Raw genomic sequence first — 19,811 nt, forward strand, 5'->3', positions numbered from 1 at the left:
CCCTCAGAATCAGTGAAACAACGGGAGGAGGAGGAGGAGGAAGGCGATACACCTGAACCCATACCCGCTCCCCCTTCTCCGATGGACACTCGCCCCGATGTTGTTAGGAACATGGCCATTACAGACACCCCTGTCGACTCTGCCATTGAACGTCTTGAGGACGCCGAGGTCGAGACAACGTCAGAAAGCTCGGAAATTGGCCAACCTCCAGTTGAAAGCGCGTACATCACACCCCTGTCACCTGAGCCATTGCTCGCGGAGGTCCACATTCCGGAGACAGAAACGGACGCGAGAATAGAAGTTGAAGTGCTTAAAAGCATCCCACAAGCGATGAGCGACTCTGGGTCGGAAGATGCACGGATTGAAGAGGTGCAAGCAATGCTATTGGATAATGTCAGATCGTCTTCGCCACCCGTGCTCGACATCCAGTCTCACGAACCTACTCATCCCCATACGCCGTCGCCTCCGCCTCTGCCTCAGGTCCAGCCTGTTACGAGTCTCATAATCGACGCTGCGTCTGCTAGCGTCGCGGATGCGAGTCAATCACGCTCGCCTCCTCAATATCACTCTCCCAAACAGCCCCCGGCGTCGGCGCCGGCGCCTCATATGAAGGCAGCGGCTGCTTCCAGGACATCTCTGTTCCTTCCCACCCCCTCCAACTCCCCCATCGAAGTTTCACCACCAAAGAGTCTGGCCCAGGAAGCTGTCGAGGACGAATATGTTGAGATTGAAGGCGGCTCGCCCCCTCCAACACTGTTGTACGGCCAAGATAAGGGTAAAGGTAGACCGAGAGGGATCGACTCCGATTCCGACGTGGGCTTGTCGTCATCATGGAGGAGGAAGACGCAGCCATATGTGCAAGTGCCACCTCTCCCTGAGTACGCTGCCCGCCTCAAGACCCCACCACCACGGACCAGACGTACCTCCGAGTCGGCCGGTCAATCGTCCCGCGAGAGTTCGGTCGATGAGTTCGCATCATGGGACAGTGAGTTTGCATTCACATGCTACTTGTTGTTTTACTCACCGGATACTGTAACAGATACGGAGGACTTGGCTGAGCAAGGCAAGTGCCTTCACGCGCCCACCACGGATAATGCTGACCTCTCTCCCCATCGGCCTATTTTCGTATTGGATCCCATAATGTTGCATCATTGATGTACAGAGGCCGGGCGCACTGCGGCGAACTTCGCGCACAGCCGCCTACGGGAGACGCCCTGCCAATGGCGCGGTTGCAACGTCGTGCTCAACTCGGGCGCCGCGCTACAACGGCACGTCGCTATCCACGCCCGAGAGAATGAGGAATGGGTGAGCGTAGTTCTAAGCTTTTCGTCATCTCGACATCCTGAGTGCCGGCGGTCCCGGGATGGCTGTGCCCGGTGGGATGTGTGGAGAAGGGCGCCTCTGGCGACGTCCGTGACCCGCCGGCTGTGACCCTGGCCATCGAACGAAGCTGATAGACTGACGGCGATCGTCATGCAGGGTACGTTTGCTTGCCAGTGGGCGGGCTGCTTATCGGGCAAATTTTCGGGCAAGAAAGCGCTCTTGAGGCACCTCGTCAAGCACGTGCCGCTCCGATGCGCGTTCGAAGGTGCGTACCCTTGACGCGTTCGACAGGCCCGGTCTGACCCCGCCCATAACAGATTGCGAGCAATCGTTCAGCTACCCCGAAGTGCTGCTGTATCACCACCAATCAAGCAGGCACCGCAACGGCTCGATGCGCAAGCCCACAGTCGGACAGCCCGCTGAGCGCACAGTGCCACTGCTACCACTCCCCGGCGTCCTCCCCGCGCACATCGCGATGGCGGTTACTGAGCGCGTTGCGCGACACCCCATCTCCAAAGAGCGGCACCAGTGGCTCGGCGCGAAGGTGAGTATCTCTTACGTTCCGCGTTCGAGTCCCATCAGGCCATTGTCGCCGGAGGTCTAAGCTGTCAGTCGAGTTTTCTGCTTCTCCATCTTCCCTGTATGCCTGTCTTCGTTCTTCGTGGTTGCAGTTGTGCGCGCGGCTCGTCGTAGCACTTGTAAGACAGTCACAGCGCTATCGCGCGGCTGCCTGTTGGCGTGCGCGACTTCCACTGCGCCTTGCGGTCAATCTTCCACCGTGCCTTCGCTGTCCCGTCCTTGCCTCGGCTATCATAAATTGACGCGTAGTGTTTCCTCGGGCACGCCAAAGGGCGCGTCTTCGAGCGCTTCGTTTACGTCACATGGACTGCCGTTTGGGCTTGGATGTGGAATACTCTACTGGGTTTACCCTCTGTCAGCACGCTAAGTTGGAGTCTTCGAGTCGTTCGTACCTCGCAAGTCGGTAGGCAAGCGTCTGAAGACCTGGCGTACTGCAACATTACTACCACGCAGTTGAGAATTATCTATCATTGCTCCAGGCCACTGCGTCGTTTATTTTCTACATTCGTGGTTTCTGTGCAGCGAGCTAATGCGCTGCGTTCAGGTACTCGAGAACATCACTTCGTTCAAGCCAGCGTGGCATCGCTCCAACGCCGCCCAGCCTGCACGTGGCTCGAGACGCCTGGCCGAGAGGGTCGCTGCCGCGGAGCTGGCTGCGGAGTCTCCAGAACAGGCACTCGCTAACATACGCCGTTGGGCGGATGACCAGTATTCGGTGTTCGCCGGAGGGTACGATGCTGGACGACAGCCTTGGTTGCAGTGCTCGGACATGCCTTCGGAGGAAGTGTCGAGGTTGGTAGAGTCGGGATTGGTGTTCTACCCAGGAGATAAGCTTGCGCAAGAGCAGGAAGAAACGGAGAACGAGCCCCAGCCGGATGCTGCGACAGACGCTCAAGAGCCCAGCAAGGAGTCCGACGGAGAAAGTGGCCGCGCTGAGGGCGAAGAAGGCGCACCCACATTACCCGACGACACACCTATCTTGTCACTCTATGGCCTAGGCGGAGGCATGGAGGGCGGCGCGGCCGCCGGAGAATCCAACGCACCTCTCTCCCCCAGCCTCGTGGCGTCGCTTTCGACGCCACAGTGGGAGAGGCTCTCGCCGCCGAAGTTCGAGGCATCAGACGCCCTGGCGCTGCTCTGGCCTGTGCTAGGGCCGTCACGCTCGACGTCGTCGCCTGCGCCCCCGCCCCCGGACTCGGGGTCTTCTAGCGAGGGCGCTAGTGCAGCACCCAGGGCCGACGGCTAACTCCGCTGGCTGGACGCCGGGGGAATTTAGCCGACCTGAGGGGAATGCGGATGATCAGCGCTAGCTCAGCACACGGGCACGCCAGAAGCCCACTGCGAATATCCAGGCGACGCTGGCAGCCACGGTCCATGGTCCTAGAGCCGCTGAGAGAGCGGAGACTGTCGGACGTATTTGCTGGGAACAAGGCGGGGGAGAAGGGGAGGGCCGGAAGTGGGTCGATGGAGAGCGGGTGCGCGGTGATATGAGCCGTAGTGAAGCTTGGATTCATGGTACCCAGTTTGTACGGCGAGCAATATACGTACTTTTGCGAGAGCTTGGTTCGGTCGGTGAGATGCACGAACGTCGAAGCACCAGTCGTGGAGTGATGTCATACATATGTAGAGTGCCAGAGGATACACGGCTGCCATAGCAACTGCGCGCACTAGGCTGGGGCTACGACAAAGTAGGCTTTCGCTGTTATGCCGCTTGGATCAGTCGGAGTGTGAGAGGGTTGGCCCGAGAGGATCTGATGGGTGACTGGCAAACCTGAGGAGTGTGTGACAAGCGGGGTCACTGGGTGACCAGTCGCGGCCCGTCAGATCAGGCAGCTAGCGCCTGCGACTGGTGCGCTCCCTCCGCCTCCGCTGCTGCTATGTTCTGAGCTCCCATCCCGCACCTCCCTCCTCCGTCCCGCCGCCATGGCCGCGCAGTGTCCCGCCTACATCTCCGCACGCTCCGCGGAGGTCATCCTCTCCGACGTCCGCCCCATCAAGCTCAAGCCCGAGGCCCTCCACTCCATCAATGTCCTCCTCGACGAAGTCCTTTACACCATCCTCACTGTCTCCCGCTCACTCGCTACCGACCGCCTCAAAGCCGCCCTCGTGCGGACACTTCCCACTAGCCTCGGAAAGGAGGCTCTTCTCGAGGCTGAAGTCGAACTCAAGGCGTACTGGGATCGCACAGGCTCCGGGCGCCCCTCACTATCCTCGCGCGGCGGTGACAGCGGCGCGTACGACCTTCAGTGGTCCTACGAGGTGAGCCTGCGATCCTTGCCTACTATATGCGCGCCATATCCACTTCCGTCGCCGCGCGCCAGCTCCTGCGCCTCAAATGCGAGGCGTACTCAACCATGAATGACACCGACGAGGATGCCGACGCGGAGAAGCGGTTACAACAGCGGATGGAGGCCACGGGCTCGGCGACACCCCCATCACCTACGCTGCTGGCACCTGCCGCGCTATATCTCACTGCGATTCTCGAGTACGTGCTCCCATCTGTCACCTACACGCTTCCCGAACTCATACTGTCCCCGCGCCTCAGAGCGATCTGCGAGTGCGTCTTTCCCATTCCTGCTGGCTGTATGCGCGGTGCTGATTCGCGGGCGCGCTTCGAAGGCACGTCCTGTCGAACGTAAGCCGCGTCGCCTCACGAGACAGCAGCCGGACATTGGCGACGGTTCAGGATCTGTTCATTGCGCTGGGGGAGGATGACACGATCTACAGCATGTTCAAGGCCATGAAAGGTGCGTACCGAGCACGCACTTCGATCGCATGGTGGCGCGCGCATAAGCTGATGGGGCGTTTGACGGTGGGCAGTGTATGAGCACATTGAGGCACTGTCAAAGGCACATCGGCCGAGGCGGAGCAAGTCGTTTTCGCGCAGCATAGACAGGACTGGGTCGGCGCGCAACTCGGCCTCGTCGCCATTCGGGGGCGAGTCGGCGCGCGGAGGGCGTCTGTCAACGGACTCGACCAAGTCCATAACGGTGGTGGGCTCGGGCGAGTCGCGGACATCGGTGGACAAAGGTCGGGGCGGCAAGATTTTCCACGCGAGGCAAGCGAGCGACAAGGTGGATGCGGCGCTTGCCGGCGCGGCCGAGACAGGGCCCGGCCGGGAGAGCGGAGAGTTCGAGGTGCGCCGGGCGCCCACCCAGTTTCCCTCCCGACCTCACTCCCCCCCTTCCGCCAGGACGAAGCGGAGCTTGCGCAGGAGTTCGACGAACTCATGCGCTCCGGTACCACCATGAAGGTCTCCCTCACACCCGATCGCCTCAAGAGCATGGAGGTTCGTGATCGTTGCGCCTCTACTCCACCCCGGCGCTCATCCTTCCCAGGTCTACAAGCAGGAGCGCTCAGAGCGCGACCGTCAAGGTCGCCGCGCGGGCCAGGCTGAGAAGGGCGTAGACAGTGGCGCCGCCACGGCCAACCCTACTGAGCATAGGCGGTTTCCGAACGGCAGGCCTGCCCTGCGCCACGTGGACTCGATAATTGAGGATGAAGAAGAAGGCTCGACGGCGCCCCCTCTGCAATCCAACGCCGCGATGCGCACACGCAACATGAGCTTGACTACGGCCAGCCCCTCTGCGACCAACCCTCCCACCCGCGCCAGCGATCCGCGGCTCCGGTCGGTCTCTATCTCCAACGTCCCACATCCCCGGCACGAGGACGGGATCTCCCGCAAGTCTTCGAACTCAAAGAGGCCATCTGGACGTCGCCTAGAGACGCAAAACACCGCTCCTGCTCCTGCCGCGATGGACGGCCCCAACAGCACGCCCAAGCGGACGAGGAAGGTCCAACGCGCTAGGGAGTCGATGGACCTGGACGACATCATGGCGGGCTCTGATGGCGAGGGGGACGTGGGTGAGTCGAAGCCCTCTCGTGGTCCCACCACCTCCTCTTCCCCCATTTCGCCGCGCAAGCCCTCCGGCGGTCCCCACATCTCCCGCGCCGCCCAGGACCTCATCGCATTCCTCGATGCGGGTCCGCCAGAGGAGCCGTCGTACAACTCGACCGCCAACGCGAGCGTTATCTCCTTCGAGTCTTCGAAGGGCCGTTCGGGGAGGTTGCAGCGGATGATGTCCAAGCTCACCATCGGCGGGTCGAAGGAGGGCCTCCACAGCGCATACGAGGAGGCACCCAAGACGCCGCGCTCGCTCTCGCGCAAGCCATCCAAGGCCAATATGGCAACCTCTCCCCCGCCTTCGTACAAGCTAAACTCGAAGCGCTCGATCCCCAACGTTGCCGGCAGCGCTACGATGTACCCCAACGTCATCATCGCGACCCCGCCGCCTCGGCCACCCTCGCATTCCGTCTCGTCGTCGTCGTCGGGCCTGCCACCACCCCTCTCCGTCTCGAACTCGCAGACATCGTCGGCAGTGTCGACCGATGAAGGCTCGACGTTGTCACAGTCGTCGAGTCTAACCCGGCGCGGGACTCGCAAGGCCGTGCCTACGTTCTCGGAAGATGGTGTGGTCTCGCCCAGCGGGTCTGATTCAGGAGAAGGGAGCAGGCACATGGCGAACGGGCGCCGCGCAGCGCGTATCATCGACGATAGCCCCTCGGTTGCGCCAGAGGCGACATCGCCTGTCCCTGCCTCGCGCCGTCCTGCGCCGCTCAACGGCTTCCCGGTCAAGGTCGACACCTCGGATGTGGTCCGCACGCAAGCGGCTTGCGCGACGTCGCCCTCGTCCGCGGTCGACCGCAAGTCGATCCACGGCCACTCGAAGGCGGAGAGCGGGTACGCCTCGCGCTCGACGTCGCGCTCCCCAGTCACCCCCTCGGAGAAGCTCCCACCTCCGCCGCCGCTGCCGCCAACGCTGACCGTGACGGACGCGGAGGACATGCGCGCGCTTCTCGCGCGCGCGACGACGGCGGACGAGTGCCGGCTGGTCGTCGACCTCTTCCTCGCGCGGAATGGCTTCCCGTTCCGGGAGCTCCCGTCGACGGCGCCGGTGGAGGCGACGATCGCACAAACTGAGGACGCCCTCGTTCTCGCCGCGCGCGACGCGGACGACATCGAGCGCGGGTTAGTCGCACTGTTCCTGGGCGGCGGCGGGCACGTTGACAAGAGCGATGCTCCCTCTTCTCCGCAGGAGCCTCAGCCCGCCGTCTCCTCCGCCGTCGCCCCCATCGTCGCTTCCACCGTCACCCCCGCCGGAGGAGCATCAGCAGCAGCAGCCGCCGCCGCCGGAGAAGCTTCAAGCGAAGCCGAGCCCGCGGCAGACGACGACCTCGCCAATACCGTCGCCGTCCCCGTACACCTCAGAGCGGGGCTCGCGCTGCCCACTCCCCCCGCTGAATCCGAGCGGGAACCTCAGCAAGTTCGAGTCGGTGCCGTCTCCGCGCGCTCACATTGACCGGCGGCTGAGCGTGACGGTGCCGCGGACGAGCGTGGACCCGCAGGTGTTCAGCCTCTATCGCATATACCTTGACGGCATGGACCTGGATCGCGTCTCGTAGGCGCGAGGGTGCTATAGGGCCAGCGATGTGTTCTGTCACTGTTCACCTTGTGTCGTTCTCTTCTATTCCCCCATACTCTACTCTTGCCTTTCCCGCCGCCCACTTGGATTCGCATGCGCAGCGCTTCACGTTTGCTTCCCTTCCCCCCGCGCTCCTGGTCGGGCTCACAACGAGGCTGGTGTCATCGCCTACGGTCTCGAATACTGTCTCCACGTACACCTAACGTACATAGCCATCCTCTCTCTGCCAGGCTCCTGACGTACACCTAGCCACCCATACTTATGCACTCTACTTCCCCGTAACGTACCGGTCATATTACAGCCTGTGTTTCTACGTCCCTCTCGTATCCCAGCGGTCGTCCGTTCTTTCGCCTACCTCGCTCGTTCTCAACCTTCCCAACCTGATGCGCGTGTATAGCGGTGTAATCTCACTCAGTTTCTCGTCATCTCCCCGCGCCATCGAACCATCCCGTCAGGCCATCCGTTCCTGTGATCGCGCCCAGGCTCCGGATCTGCATCTGTCGCCTCTGGCAATGACCATCACCGCGCCGCCCGCCCCCGCAACGCCGAGACGTCCCCCCTCCTCGGATTCGCGTGGTCCGAAAGAGGGGCCAGCGTGCTCGGTCGGCTGACCTTGCTTCTCGGGGCGCGCCCGCTCCCCCGTCCGCGCGTCGGAGAAGGAGAAGAAGGAGATCGCGGAACGCGCGGACTCGCGAACTCGTGTGCGCATCACAGCTGCCAGCTGCTATCACAATTCGCCCCCCTTGGAGCGCGTGCGTCTGATGCCCGCGCGCGCACACACTTGGGGTTGGAACGCGCGCGGGCGGCCGCCGCACATGCACCGAGCATGTTACGACTCGACGGCGTCGGAGGATGTGAGGGCGCCACAGTGCAGGTGCAGGCCGCCGCCAATGCGCACATTCATTCCCTGGCCAATCGCGGCCGCGCCTCGTTCCCGACGCCGCCGTCCAGACGGGGTTCCGGCCGCGCCGCGGCGCCCCCGCCGTGTCCCAGTGCACACATGATATCGTCCGTAAATTCTTATAGATGCCTTCCCATTAAAATACGGCGCCCGCGTGTCCGGCGTCTGCGATGCCCCCCCGGCCGCCGGCGGGGAGTCGGTCGGGGACGCCGTTATCCGACGTCGCTTCTTCGCTGCGGGGCGCGCGGACGGAGATGACGGGCGAGCGCGAGCGCAGGGTCGCGCAGGGTCGCGCCCCCCGTTGCGTGCCGTCCTTTTGGTTCGGTCTGTGCGCGGCACAGCTCATATTGCTTGCGACGAGCGGGGCCCCGACTCAGGAGTTGGAACGACGATTAGAATTATACCGCGCCGGGCCGAGGCCGTGCATGCGTACGCTGCTTAGCACGATCGAGCGGCGCGCCGTCGTGCGCTTGTGATCTCCTCGGGCGATCGGTCTCGAGACGTTTATCGGCGATGGTGCCGCGCTCCTTTCTCTCTCGTTGCTGGGGCTCACGTCTCACATAAGCATACCGAGCTCTGAGGTCGCCGTGATGGCCGCCTGCGTCGGCGCGGGCGATACGTCCGTGTCGACGCAGTCACGCCGGGGAACCACCCACACGTCACGGCGCTGTGTGCGCGGCTTCGATGTCATTAATTGCGGAAATTTGTACGGAACGCCGCGTCCTACGTGCGCCGCTGGTCGCCCACCACTCCGTGGGTGCCAAGTAGAGCGGGCTTGTCGGTGCTGGGCGATCGAATTCGCGGCGTCCAAGAAATTAGGGGCGCAGTGCCGGTATATTACACCACATGGGGTCAGGCCTGGCGGGACGACAGGGGTCTTCGATATACTATGAATGTTGTACACAATGTTGAACCGCGCTCCACGCACAAACGGTCGCGTCGGCGGCCAATTGCAAGTACTTTTGTATGCCGGAGCCCGGTCGAGGGCCGCGATCCCGCCCGGTAGCCAGGCGAGGAGGGTTCCAGAATCCACGACGACGAGGTAGGTCAGTTGGCCGGTGTCCCCGTGCGACGCTAGTCCGGACCCCCACCAACGCGTGGCTCAGCGGACCTCGAGCGAGATCTTGATGCCCATCGACGCGAGCTCCGCGCACAGGTAGCGGAACACGTACGGGACCGCGATCACGTCCATGTCCCCGCCGCGCGCGCCCGCGTTGAGCACGTGCCCGGGCGGGATCGACACGCGCACGTCAGCTCCCGCCCCCGCCCCCGCCGCGTGCGCGCCGCCGTTCGCGAGGGCGGCGCGCTCGCGGACGTCGACCTCCTCCGCCGCCGCGCGACAGACGCGACAGTACTCGCCCCCGGGGCCGCTCGGGAGCGCCGCCGCGCCCAGGGAGACGTCGTCGTAGCCGAGGGAGACGAGGGAGCCGCAGGTGCGGCAGACCCAGGCGGTCGAGTAGTCGGAGCAGTTCATGAGACGGTCTTGTAGGAGGAAGGCGGTGCCGTGCGCGATGAGCGCGTCCCGCTCCATCTCGCCAAACCGGATGCCACCTGCGCGTTTGCGGCCCTGGGTGGAAATGAAAGAAATTGAACTCAGTATTTAGTGAGGGAAGCAGGGCGGAAATGAATGGCGGAGTGGACGTGCAACGTGGGAGCTAGAACACACCTTGACGGGCTGCCGCGTGACGGGGTCGATGGGGCCTGTCGTCCGCACTTGGAACTTGTCGAGGACCATGTGTCGGAGGCGTTGGTAGTAGACCACGCCGATGTAAATATCTGCGGCGAACTCCTGCCCAGTGATGCCCGAGTACATCGGTTCGTTGCCGTAGTAGTTGTAGCCGGCCGCAAGGAGCTGGTCACCGAAGTACTCGATCGCGGTGTCTTCCTCTGTGAATCTGCGGAAATTTCGTGTAAGCAAGTGGTCGCAAAAGAGGGGCTCGACTCCGCCTCACACACGCGCATACATGCATGGCATGCATACGCCCACGTGGAGGTGGAGAGCAGAACGCGAAAGTGTCAACCTCGACACAAAGCTTCCCTGGAACCGACGACAACAAAATCGGAGACTCACTGGAACGGCGTCGCGTCCTGGGCGAGCCCGTGCATCGCGCCCGCCTTGCCCGCCATGCTCTCGACGAGCATCCCGATCGTCATCCGCGACGGGAACGCGTGCGGGTTGATGATCACGTCTGGCTGCATCCCGCTCTCCGTGAACGGCATGTCCACCGCGGGCCACTTCTGCGAGCACACGCCCTTCTGCCCGTGCCGCGAGGAGAACTTGTCGCCGATGACGGGGGCGCGCGTGATCCGCAGCGTGACCTGGATCTTCTGCAGCTCCTGGTCGCCCGCGTCGCTGCCTGGAGCGGGCAGGCGAAAGGCGGACGTGGGAGACAAAGGGGGAGTCGGATCAGGAACAACGTCGGGCCGCGACGCCACCGAGGGAGAGACGCACCGATGAGGCGCACGGTCTGCACGTACGCGACCTCGTCGCCCTTGTACTTCGCGAACCTGGTCCGCCCCGTCGTGTCGTCGACGTACGCCGCGATCGGGTCCCCGGGGTTGAGCCGGACGCCGACCGCGGGCAGCCCGTCCGCGTCGATGAGCTTCGCGGCCGGGTGCTGGCGCTCGCCGTCCCCCATGCGGATCTCTGGGCCGACACCGAAGTGCAGGGTGGGGGCGGAGGTCGCGCGGCGGGAGCCGGAGAGCTCCTGGAGGTCGACGATGTAGGACTTGTAGATGGTGCCGTAGCCGAAACCGCGCTCGTGCGCGGACTTGTTGAGGATCATCGCGTCCTCCATGTCGTAACCCGTGTAGGAGATGACGGCCACGATCGCGTTCGTGCCGTTCGGGAAGGAGTCCATGCCGTACGTGTTGTGCAACGCCGGGCGCACGATGGGAGATTGTCCGGTCTGGAGGCGGTAGAGCTTGTTGTCCGTTCGGTGCTGCAGGGCCGTGGACGGCGTTCCCATTGTTTGCTTGCCCATCTAAGCAGACAAGGAAATGGTTAGACGTGGCGGGGTGACGTTAATTGAAATTTCCTGACCTGGCATTGGTAGATGTTTCTTGGGCTCTTTGGGAATGTACTTTATGAGGACCTGATCAGGAACAAGAGCACCAGCCACGTACCTGGTTGAAGTCCGAGAACGGCGTCAAGTTTGCAAGGATAGATAAGAAGTTGGTGGGCGAGTGCTCGACGTGCGTGGACACGCCGTCTTCGATCTCAGCCGGAGTACAGGCAATGTCCATGTACACCTGCTCGAACGAGCCAACTTGGTCTTCCCTCCCGTTGGCAAGGTACTTCACTGGTCGCATCATCCGCGCCCGTCCGGCGAACAGGTACAGACCCGGATATTGACCGCCCTTCGAGATCGGCACGTAGCCGATCTCGAGGTCGAGCGGGACGTCGTGGAGTCCTTCGGTCTTCCATATCCGGAGGTTCATGGCGAGTTGCTTGCACACCGCTGGGGGAGCCCAGCCGATGAGCCGGCCGTCAAGCTGGACGCAGAGGTTCCTTCGACCGTCGACCGAGGGGGTGAAGGCTTGTGTCATGCCGTGTTTGGTGAGGAGGGCGGGTATATGTGCAGAAGGGAGAGCTTGTGTGACAATACGGCAGGTTCGGGATAGGTGGTTGAGGAGACCGCAAGGCGATCCATCGGGTGTATGCACTGGGCAGAGGAAACCTGCAGAGTGGTCAAATGGGACTAGTCTTCCAACATACTACAGATATTGCCTACCCCATGCCTCAGGGAGAAGCTTTCGGACGGTCGTAGTCTTCAGCTCGGCGAAGAAGGCACCTCTGTGGATAGAACGGAAATGGCTGATGTAACGCATCCAGTTCAGCTTCTCGGCTACAATCGTGAAGCCGGAAGCCTGTTGGAGATCCAAGCCTGTTGGTGACACCAGGTTACCCGTGGCGAGGAAGTTTGCCATCTTCGTGCCTATCTCGTAATTTGTTTTCGCCAGGACTTTCCGGACATACCGCTCTAACGAGACGTGAATATGCGCAACATGTTGGAAGGCAAGATGCGCGCTCACTATCAAAGAAGTCTACAGACGGGTTCGAATTCCGTACGTCGGCGGCGACGCCTTCCCGGAAGCCGTTCAAGGCTTCCTCCAGACGCTCTTTGATGATCATAGCGTAGAGGGTGCCAGGGAGGAGGACTTCTTGATGCTGAGGAGAATCGGGGTTGTCCACACTGCAAGACTTGGAGACCAGGGCGTACAATTTCCTCAGCATGAATCTGAATCACCGCTCGTAGGTGAGAATGCGTCAAAAATACGGAAGACATACACTCACAGGAGCATGCGGAACTTGTCTCGAGGATTGGATAGGTGAACTAGCACAAGTTTACTGATGAGCCATGTCCCAATCGCCTGATTTGTCCAGTCATCCGGCATGTTCACGACGACACGGAACTTGTCACCAAGGTACTGAAGGCATTGATCGCCGGTGTACAGGCTGTATGTCTTGAAGCTGCGAAGTAGCAGCTCTACACGGTCCGACAAAAACGTATCCTCGTAATCCTGCATCATGACGCCCTCGAAAATCTCCTTGTCCGAAGCGGACACGAGTGCTTTCAGGATGAGCATAATGGGTATCACATATTCTTGCTTCCGCCAGCTGAAGCGCAGCATGGCGCTGCCGTTGGAGAGATAATGGAGGGTGTTTGTTACGCTTGTCTGGTCTGGCCGGACGCCACGGATTTGAACGGCGTAAGGCGTGTAGGAAGGGCCGCGGTTGACGAAGGATGGGCGAATGAGGGAGATGACGTGATGTCGTCTGGGAAGAATGAGGTAGCGGATGAGGCGTTCGTTGCCATTAATGACGAAGTAACCACCGAATTCCTCGGGTTCTTCATGTCGCTTGACCAGTTCGGCGGACGACAGCCCGCGGAGGTTACAGCGGACAGACTAAACAATAAGAACAGTTAGAAATATGGTGGCCCCTTGGTTTTCGTCCTCAACTCGATGATATTGAGCGGATTGAGGGGAGTGGGAATTTGGTTGAAGGGGAATCGGACGCATTTACTCACGCGGACCATGATAGGTAGAAGGCCACAGTCGCGAGTCTCCGTTTCTACGGGACCATCGTTGACTTGCCAACATATGCGGGCAGTCATACGTCCACGGTACGAAGTCAGACGTTCACGGGCCTGCAAAAACTAGCTGGAAAGCAGTCCTCTTATTGAAACAACTGAACGTCCGTACCTCAGCTGGAAACACTCGTCTCTCCACTGCATCCTTGTCTCGATCGGGAACCATAGGGCGAGCAAGTGTGACCTGGTCGTACCACACTTCGTGCCGATTGATGTGGGCATTGGACGCGAACGGCGGCAGGACTCACTAGCTAACCGGTTACCCCAGCCACTCTGCCCGCTTTCCGTGCCCACTGTCCCCTTGCCATCAAACACCACCCGCTTGCCAATGTCCTCCAGCCCCATATTAATGAGCCCCCGCTTGTCCCCTACATCAGCAGGAAGGCCAGAGTCGTCGAAGAGAGCGTTAAAGGACTCGAGGATTGGCGTCACGAATTCATTGAGGATGGGGACGGTGTGACTGTCTTTGGGCGGATGCTTGAATTTTGTTTCGCGGTCTACAGTTTGGAACGTGCTCTTCGCACGACTCGAGGATGGAAACGAGCCGTGGGGCATTGTGCAGGAAAGGAGGAGGGAGGACCGCGGGACGTCTGCTCGGTCTCCCGAAAGTTGCGGACAGGCGCTACGCGAAAAAGCAGAGGGCGGGCCGCATTGCCGGGCACGTGCAGGGATTGTAGCTCCGCCCGAAAGAAGAGGCGAGGCAAGGACAGGCTGCCGCAGGAGTCAACTCAGAACACGACGTCCACGACCTCACGCCCGCCCACGCCCCCCTCTCTCACGACATGTTTGGCTCTGGCACCGTGTCGTCCACGTGGGGCACGCCCCAGCAGAACCAGCAGAACCAGCAGCAACAGAACCAGCAGCAGCAGCAGCAGCCCTCAGCGTTTGGCCAACCCTCAGCGTTCGGCTCCGGCAGCGGTCAGTCGCTTTCCTCCCGACTCGTTCTCGCGCCCGTCCCTTTGACACGCCATCATGGCCTCTCTCACAGCTTTCGGCTCGACCACCCCCAACGCCTTCGGCCAGCCTCAGCAACCGCAGCAGCCACAAGCAAACCCCATGTTTGGTGGACTGGGCGGAAATACCGCCAATACGGGCACGACCGGTTTCGGTGCGTGCTCTATCTTCTTAACACGCGTCTTGCGCGCTCATCTCGTGTTGTTCATTCTCAGGCGCCTTCGGCTCCAACACGTCGACGACTGGGGGCGCGTTCGGGCAGCCCAAGCCAGCGACTGGCTTCGGTGCGTTCGGTGGCGGTGGGACGTCAACGTTTGGGAACACGGGCGGGTCGGCATTTGGAGCCACGGGCGCAGGGACGGGCGCGTTTGGCTCGACGAACAACACGACCTCCAATGGAGGCATCTTTGGATCCCAACCCCCAGCCACTGGGAACGCATTCGGAGGCGGTGGCGCCTTCGGTCAGAACAAGCCCGCCACTGGGTTTGGAGCGGCACCAAGCAGTACGTATCTTTTGCCATCTACCCACACATTCAACTGCTCAACAGCAGCAGCGACAGATGCAACTGCCCCGGTGACCACCGGTTCGGCGAATCCACCTTTCACCGCGTTCACTGAAAAGGATGGTGCGAACTCCAATATCACCCTGCAGTATCAGAGTATATCTGCTATGCCCCAGTACCGGGGTTCTTCTTTCGAGGTGCGTTTCAGCTGTTCTATATCGTGGCTTCGTAACACTTTATGGTCGCGTAGGAACTTCGCCACCAAGACTACCAACAGGGGCGGAAAACGGCTGGCTCGTTTGGTCAGTCGACCTTCGGCGCGCCTGCTCAGCCAGCCACTGGCGCTTTTGGCCAGCCGGCGCCAGGCCCTTCAACCTTCGGTGGTGGCGCCTTCGGGAGTACACCAGCAAGCACCCAACCCACGATGGGTGCATTTGGAGGTGGTGGTGCCTTTGGCCAGAACGCTAACACGGGCACCACTGGCACCGGCATCTTCGGCGGAGGTTCCACCACTACGAACGCATTTGGCCAGCCCGCCCAGCAGCAGCCCTCGACAGGTTTCGGCGCTTTTGGCCAGCCCCAGCCCCAGCCGCCACAACAACAGACGAACAGCTTGTTTGGAGGCGGGGCGTTCGGTGCCAACAACAATCAGCCAAAACCGGCGTTCGGTACGTTCACAGTGCATTATCAGTAACTTTTACTAATGTATCTTAGGTTCTGGGACTGGCGCCTTTGGATCGACCGGAGCGTTTGGATCTACAAATACTCAGCCGCAAAATTCGGGAGGATTGTTTGGCCAGCAGCAGCCGCAGACCAACACGGGTGCTTTTGGTTTGGGGACCGGGACTGGGGCGTTCGGTAAGCTTATAAGCTGTCATGATCCCAGCTGCACTGACCATGTGCATATCAGGGCAACCTAAGCCTTCTGTTTTTGGCTCTACCCCCGCGACTCAGCCTGCAACGACGGGCTTTGGTGCCTTTGGGCAGCCTGCTCAGCCTCCGCAGGGCGCCCAGCCCTCGACGGGCTTGTTTGGCTCCAATACCGGAGGCGGGTTATTTGGTCAAAACAACAACCAGCAGCAGCTGCCACAGCCATCAGGTGGATGTACGTTACCTACGTTCGACATCAGCAGAGTTGTGCTGAGATATGATGAACAGTGTTCGGCCAACCAAACCAGCCGGCCCAGGCTGGAGGCGGTCTATTTGGTAACAACACTGGTACCACCGGAAACCTCTTCGGCAACAACAACAACAACGCTCAGCAGGGAACGCAGCCACAGCAGAATGCCTTCGGTGGTGGAGTCTTTGGCAGCAAGCCAGCGACCACGACCCCCCCTGGTGGTGGTTTGTTCGGCAACAACGCATTTGGGAACAACAACTCCACCCTTGGTCAGCCTCAACCCCAAACTAACACGGGCTTGTTTGGTTCGACTCTCGGACAGCCGCCGCAGAACCAACAGACGAACGCCTTTGGCTCTCTATTCGGCGCCAAGCCCACTGCTCCCACCCTGGCCGCGACACCTTCAGGCCAGCAGCAGAATGGATTTGGAGGAGGAATGTTTGGCAGCACACTTGGGGGGTCTACTGCGAACATGGGTGCCTCTACCCTTGGCCAGTCACAAGCGCCGCTGACGGCCTCCATTGCGCAGCCGATCAGTACGAACTTGCCCATCTTCAGCATGCTGCCTTCAGGCCCTAGAGCTGTCACGATTGACCAGCCCAAGAAGAAGCCAGGATATTTCGCGGACGTGCCTACGCGCGCGCCGGGTCCTCAGCTGCAACTCCGTTATGCTCCTGCCGGTTCGAAGCTGCGAGGATTCGGCTCAATATCGACTCCACCCAACGGCAGCATGAGCAGTGGCCTGGGCGTGAGCCAGATCAACGGCAGCAGTAGCCTACTGGGCGGCAAGCCCAATGCGCTCTCCCTGAGCAAGGCTGCGTCCAGAAGCGCCCTCGGTCCTGATGCGTTCCTCACCAACGGCGGGTCTAGTCCCTCGCTTGGCTCTGGGTCGCGTCAAAGCGTCAAGAAGCTTACGCTCGACAAGAAGGTCGAAGCTGCAGATCTCTTCACCCGCTCTGCCTCTCCCGGTGCACCCTTCAACCCCAAGCTTGCAATCGCCGCTCGCGAATCCGACGGCGCCTTTGCCGGCCACACCGCGGAGTCCCCCACTCCCACCCCGCGGCCCAAGAGCACCGGCGGCCACTCGGTGGGCTTCCGCGAGAGCCCCGCGCCGGCCGACGCCGACGCCGATGCGGGCTTGAAGGACGGGGACCTGCAGGAGGGCGACTACTGGGTGAGCCCGCCACTGCACGAGCTCAAGCGGCAGTCGTACGACACCCTCGCGCACTTCGAGGGCCTCGTCGCCGGCCGCGCCGGCTACGGCACCATCACCTTCCTCGAACCGGTAGACCTCACAGGGCTCCCGCGCCTGTCGGCGCTCCTCGGCGAGGTCATCCGGTTCGACGACAAGGAGTGCTCGGTGTATCCTGATGCGGATGACGCGGAGAAGCCGCCACCGGGCACAGGGCTGAACGTCCGTGCGCGGATCGCGCTGGACAAGTGCTGGGCGCTGGACAAGGCGACGCGCGAGCCCGTCAAGGACCCGGCGGAGCCCGCGGCGCAGAAGCACCTGAAGCGGCTGACGAAGATGAAGCATACCCACTTCGAGGCGTTCGACATCGAGGAGGGCAAGTGGACCTTCACCGTCGACCACTTCTAGCTGTGCGCCGTGTTTCGCGTTCCGGAGGTTTTATTTACATACATCGTCATCCGTCTCTCATTTCCTGCCCCGAGTTGTGGGTATCGCGTCTCGTTTGTCTCCACACACAGTCGATCATGTCACTCATCATGTTGTCCGTACCGCATGTATCACGCCACTTAGTATATGTTATCAATTGCAATATCGTTGAACACGTTGTATCGGTGAGGAACGCAAGGCAATAGCCTTCCCGCAGTCAGGTGATAAGCTTACCGTTCGGCGTCACGCGTGACTAACCCACTTGCCACTGGTTGCTGCTAAGTTCATCGTCACTTTCTTCCCATTACTTTGGTCGGGCTTTACACGAATCATCCACCGTTTTCCAGATGAGGATTTTACTGGCGTCCCTGAGATATTGAGGACCGAGAGGGAATCGTTAGAGCGCTGTTGGGAGCGTTGAACAGCAAGGTGACTCCGAAGTTGGCCCACCGGTGCGTCTTTGTACTTGCTGTTGACTTGCTGATCGTCCGTCAAGAGCAACAGCAGGCCTGAGGGAGGACCGCGTGTTCACAACAGCGGCAGCTGAATTCTTGGACGTTGGAAATGCCGTACACGTCGAAGTATCCGCATGAGGTACCCTCACCATGTATTACCGAGCCGTAGAAGCCCGTGGGTGGGAGGAAGACCGCCCGAGGATTGCAATTATATAGCCTCCGATCGGACCTTCTTGTGTCAATAATCGCCGGTTACTTCGCTTGGGCCGATTGCGGGATTTGAGATCCAACGCCCGTTGCGTCTATATGAAGACTTTCGACGATGTCCACGACTGCAGCCAAAATCATGACCACCAAGACGAACATCTTCTACACTGGCGCAACTGGTACGTCTACTCTAGGGGCCTCTACGGGGTGCACTTCTAATGGGATTTCCGGATAGGCTACATCGGCGGCGCAGTGCTGGCTCGCCTTCTTGCGCATCCCAATGCTGCGAACTTTGAAATCACAGCTCTGATACGCAGCGAGGCGAAAGGCAAGCTTCTCCAAGAGGAGTTCGGGATTAAGCCCCTTGTCGGCAGCCTTGAAGACGTCGACAAGATTATGGCCGCTTCGGAGGCTGCGAACGTGGTTTTTAACATGGTCAGAGCGTCACAATTTGGGCCCACCTGTAGCCAACTGACCTATCTTACCAGGCGGATTGCGACGATATCCCCTCCGCACAGGCCATTCTCGCGGGCATGAAGATTCGTCACGAAAAGACTGGCGAGATTCCCATCTTAATCCACACGGTAAGACCTACGTCGCCTCACTGGGTGCCGCTGACGACCGACCGGCTTTTCAGTCCGGCACCGGAATGCTCCTCGAAGATTCTCGGGGGGCCGCCCGCCCAGACGCGATCGTCTACGACGACATGAACATGGAACACGTCAAGTCGATCCCCCCCGACGCGATCCACCGCCCCGTCGACACCCTCATCGTCGCCGCCGACGTCGCCGGCCACGTCCGCGCGCACATGGTCGCGCCGAGCATCGTCTTCGGGATGACGAGCCACGCGCTCGTCGCCGCCCGGATCGCGAACGCGTCCTCGTCCGCGATGGCGCACCTCGCGCGCACTGCCATCGCGCGCGGCCGCCCGCCGGTGGTCGGCGAGGGCAAGAGCGTGTGGCCGATCGTGCACATCGACGACAGTGCGTCCACCGCGTTCTCCCGTGCTGAATCCGCGGCGCTGACGCACCGCCGCAGCCGCCGACATCTACCCGCGCCTCCTCGACGCCGTCTACGCCGGCCCTGCAGCCGTAGGCCACGGCGAGGAGGGCCTGTACTTCCTCGAGAACGGCGAGCTGCCGTGGTCCGCCGTTGCGCACGCGGTCGGGCTCGCGCAGGCCGCGCACGGCGCTGGGCGAGTCCCCGAGCCGGAGTCGCTCACCAGCGCGGCGCAGCTGGCGGAGGTGTTTGGGAGCGAGGCGTTCGGCATGCTCTTCGGCTCGAACGTGCGCTGCAAGGCGAGCCGTGCGCGGGCTCTGGGGTGGGCCCCGAAGTACGGAGTGGGGGACTTCGACGGGTGCATGCTGGCCGACTTCGGGGCGGTGCTGAATGAGAAGTGAGCGGGCGGTGTCGCGGACGCCGGCCTGCGCTCGATATCTACTGCGTCTCAAGGCTTGGTAGTCGCCATGTGCCGCTGATGATATAAATGTAGACGAGAGTCTGCATTCTGCATCCATTTGGCATCAGTTGAACACCCGTGGCAGAGAACGCACATCGGCAGATTCACTGCAG

At 61.4% G+C, this 19,811-nt stretch overlaps 5 protein-coding genes across 5 annotated transcripts; 4 read left to right on the forward strand and 1 right to left on the reverse strand.

The window, feature by feature from the left end:
- Positions 1-81: 81 nt before the first annotated feature.
- On the forward strand, positions 82-3,148 carry BXZ73DRAFT_99460 (uncharacterized protein; the record flags this gene model as incomplete). Its single annotated transcript, XM_048028009.1, has 5 exons — positions 82-985; positions 1,040-1,125; positions 1,480-1,588; positions 1,641-1,867; positions 2,447-3,148. 5 exons carry the CDS (start codon positions 82-84, stop codon positions 3,146-3,148), a joined length of 2,028 nt encoding a protein of 675 aa, XP_047879759.1.
- A 677-nt stretch (positions 3,149-3,825) lies between these two features.
- On the forward strand, positions 3,826-7,262 carry BXZ73DRAFT_44012 (uncharacterized protein; the record flags this gene model as incomplete). Its single annotated transcript, XM_048019255.1, has 7 exons — positions 3,826-4,161; positions 4,224-4,387; positions 4,448-4,459; positions 4,522-4,649; positions 4,723-5,039; positions 5,096-5,191; positions 5,241-7,262. The coding sequence occupies 7 exons, from the start codon at positions 3,826-3,828 to the stop codon at positions 7,260-7,262; spliced, it is 3,075 nt and encodes a 1,024-aa protein (XP_047879760.1).
- A 2,126-nt stretch (positions 7,263-9,388) lies between these two features.
- Positions 9,389-13,937, reverse strand: BXZ73DRAFT_88976 (beta and beta-prime subunits of DNA dependent RNA-polymerase; the record flags this gene model as incomplete). The annotated part of the gene is made up of 12 exons (XM_048025132.1): positions 9,389-9,853; positions 9,953-10,181; positions 10,358-10,643; positions 10,739-11,270; positions 11,330-11,356; positions 11,413-11,966; positions 12,021-12,269; positions 12,322-12,527; positions 12,584-13,197; positions 13,320-13,439; positions 13,495-13,580; positions 13,631-13,937. 12 exons carry the CDS (start codon positions 13,935-13,937, stop codon positions 9,389-9,391), a joined length of 3,675 nt encoding a protein of 1,224 aa, XP_047879761.1.
- A 227-nt stretch (positions 13,938-14,164) lies between these two features.
- On the forward strand, positions 14,165-17,559 carry BXZ73DRAFT_75987 (nucleoporin autopeptidase-domain-containing protein; the record flags this gene model as incomplete). Its single annotated transcript, XM_048022330.1, has 8 exons — positions 14,165-14,300; positions 14,371-14,490; positions 14,552-14,839; positions 14,885-15,036; positions 15,090-15,507; positions 15,554-15,697; positions 15,750-15,944; positions 15,998-17,559. The coding sequence occupies 8 exons, from the start codon at positions 14,165-14,167 to the stop codon at positions 17,557-17,559; spliced, it is 3,015 nt and encodes a 1,004-aa protein (XP_047879762.1).
- Positions 17,560-18,378: 819 nt separating this feature from the next.
- BXZ73DRAFT_43728 (NAD(P)-binding protein) lies at positions 18,379-19,639 on the forward strand (the record flags this gene model as incomplete). The annotated part of the gene is made up of 5 exons (XM_048019200.1): positions 18,379-18,418; positions 18,475-18,674; positions 18,728-18,823; positions 18,877-19,222; positions 19,278-19,639. The coding sequence occupies 5 exons, from the start codon at positions 18,379-18,381 to the stop codon at positions 19,637-19,639; spliced, it is 1,044 nt and encodes a 347-aa protein (XP_047879763.1).
- Positions 19,640-19,811: the final 172 nt, after the last annotated feature.

The sequence above is a fragment of the Epithele typhae genome (assembly GCF_022376455.1).
Source record: "Epithele typhae strain CBS 203.58 chromosome Unknown BXZ73scaffold_12, whole genome shotgun sequence".
NCBI classification, from domain to species: domain Eukaryota; kingdom Fungi; phylum Basidiomycota; class Agaricomycetes; order Polyporales; family Epitheliaceae; genus Epithele; species Epithele typhae.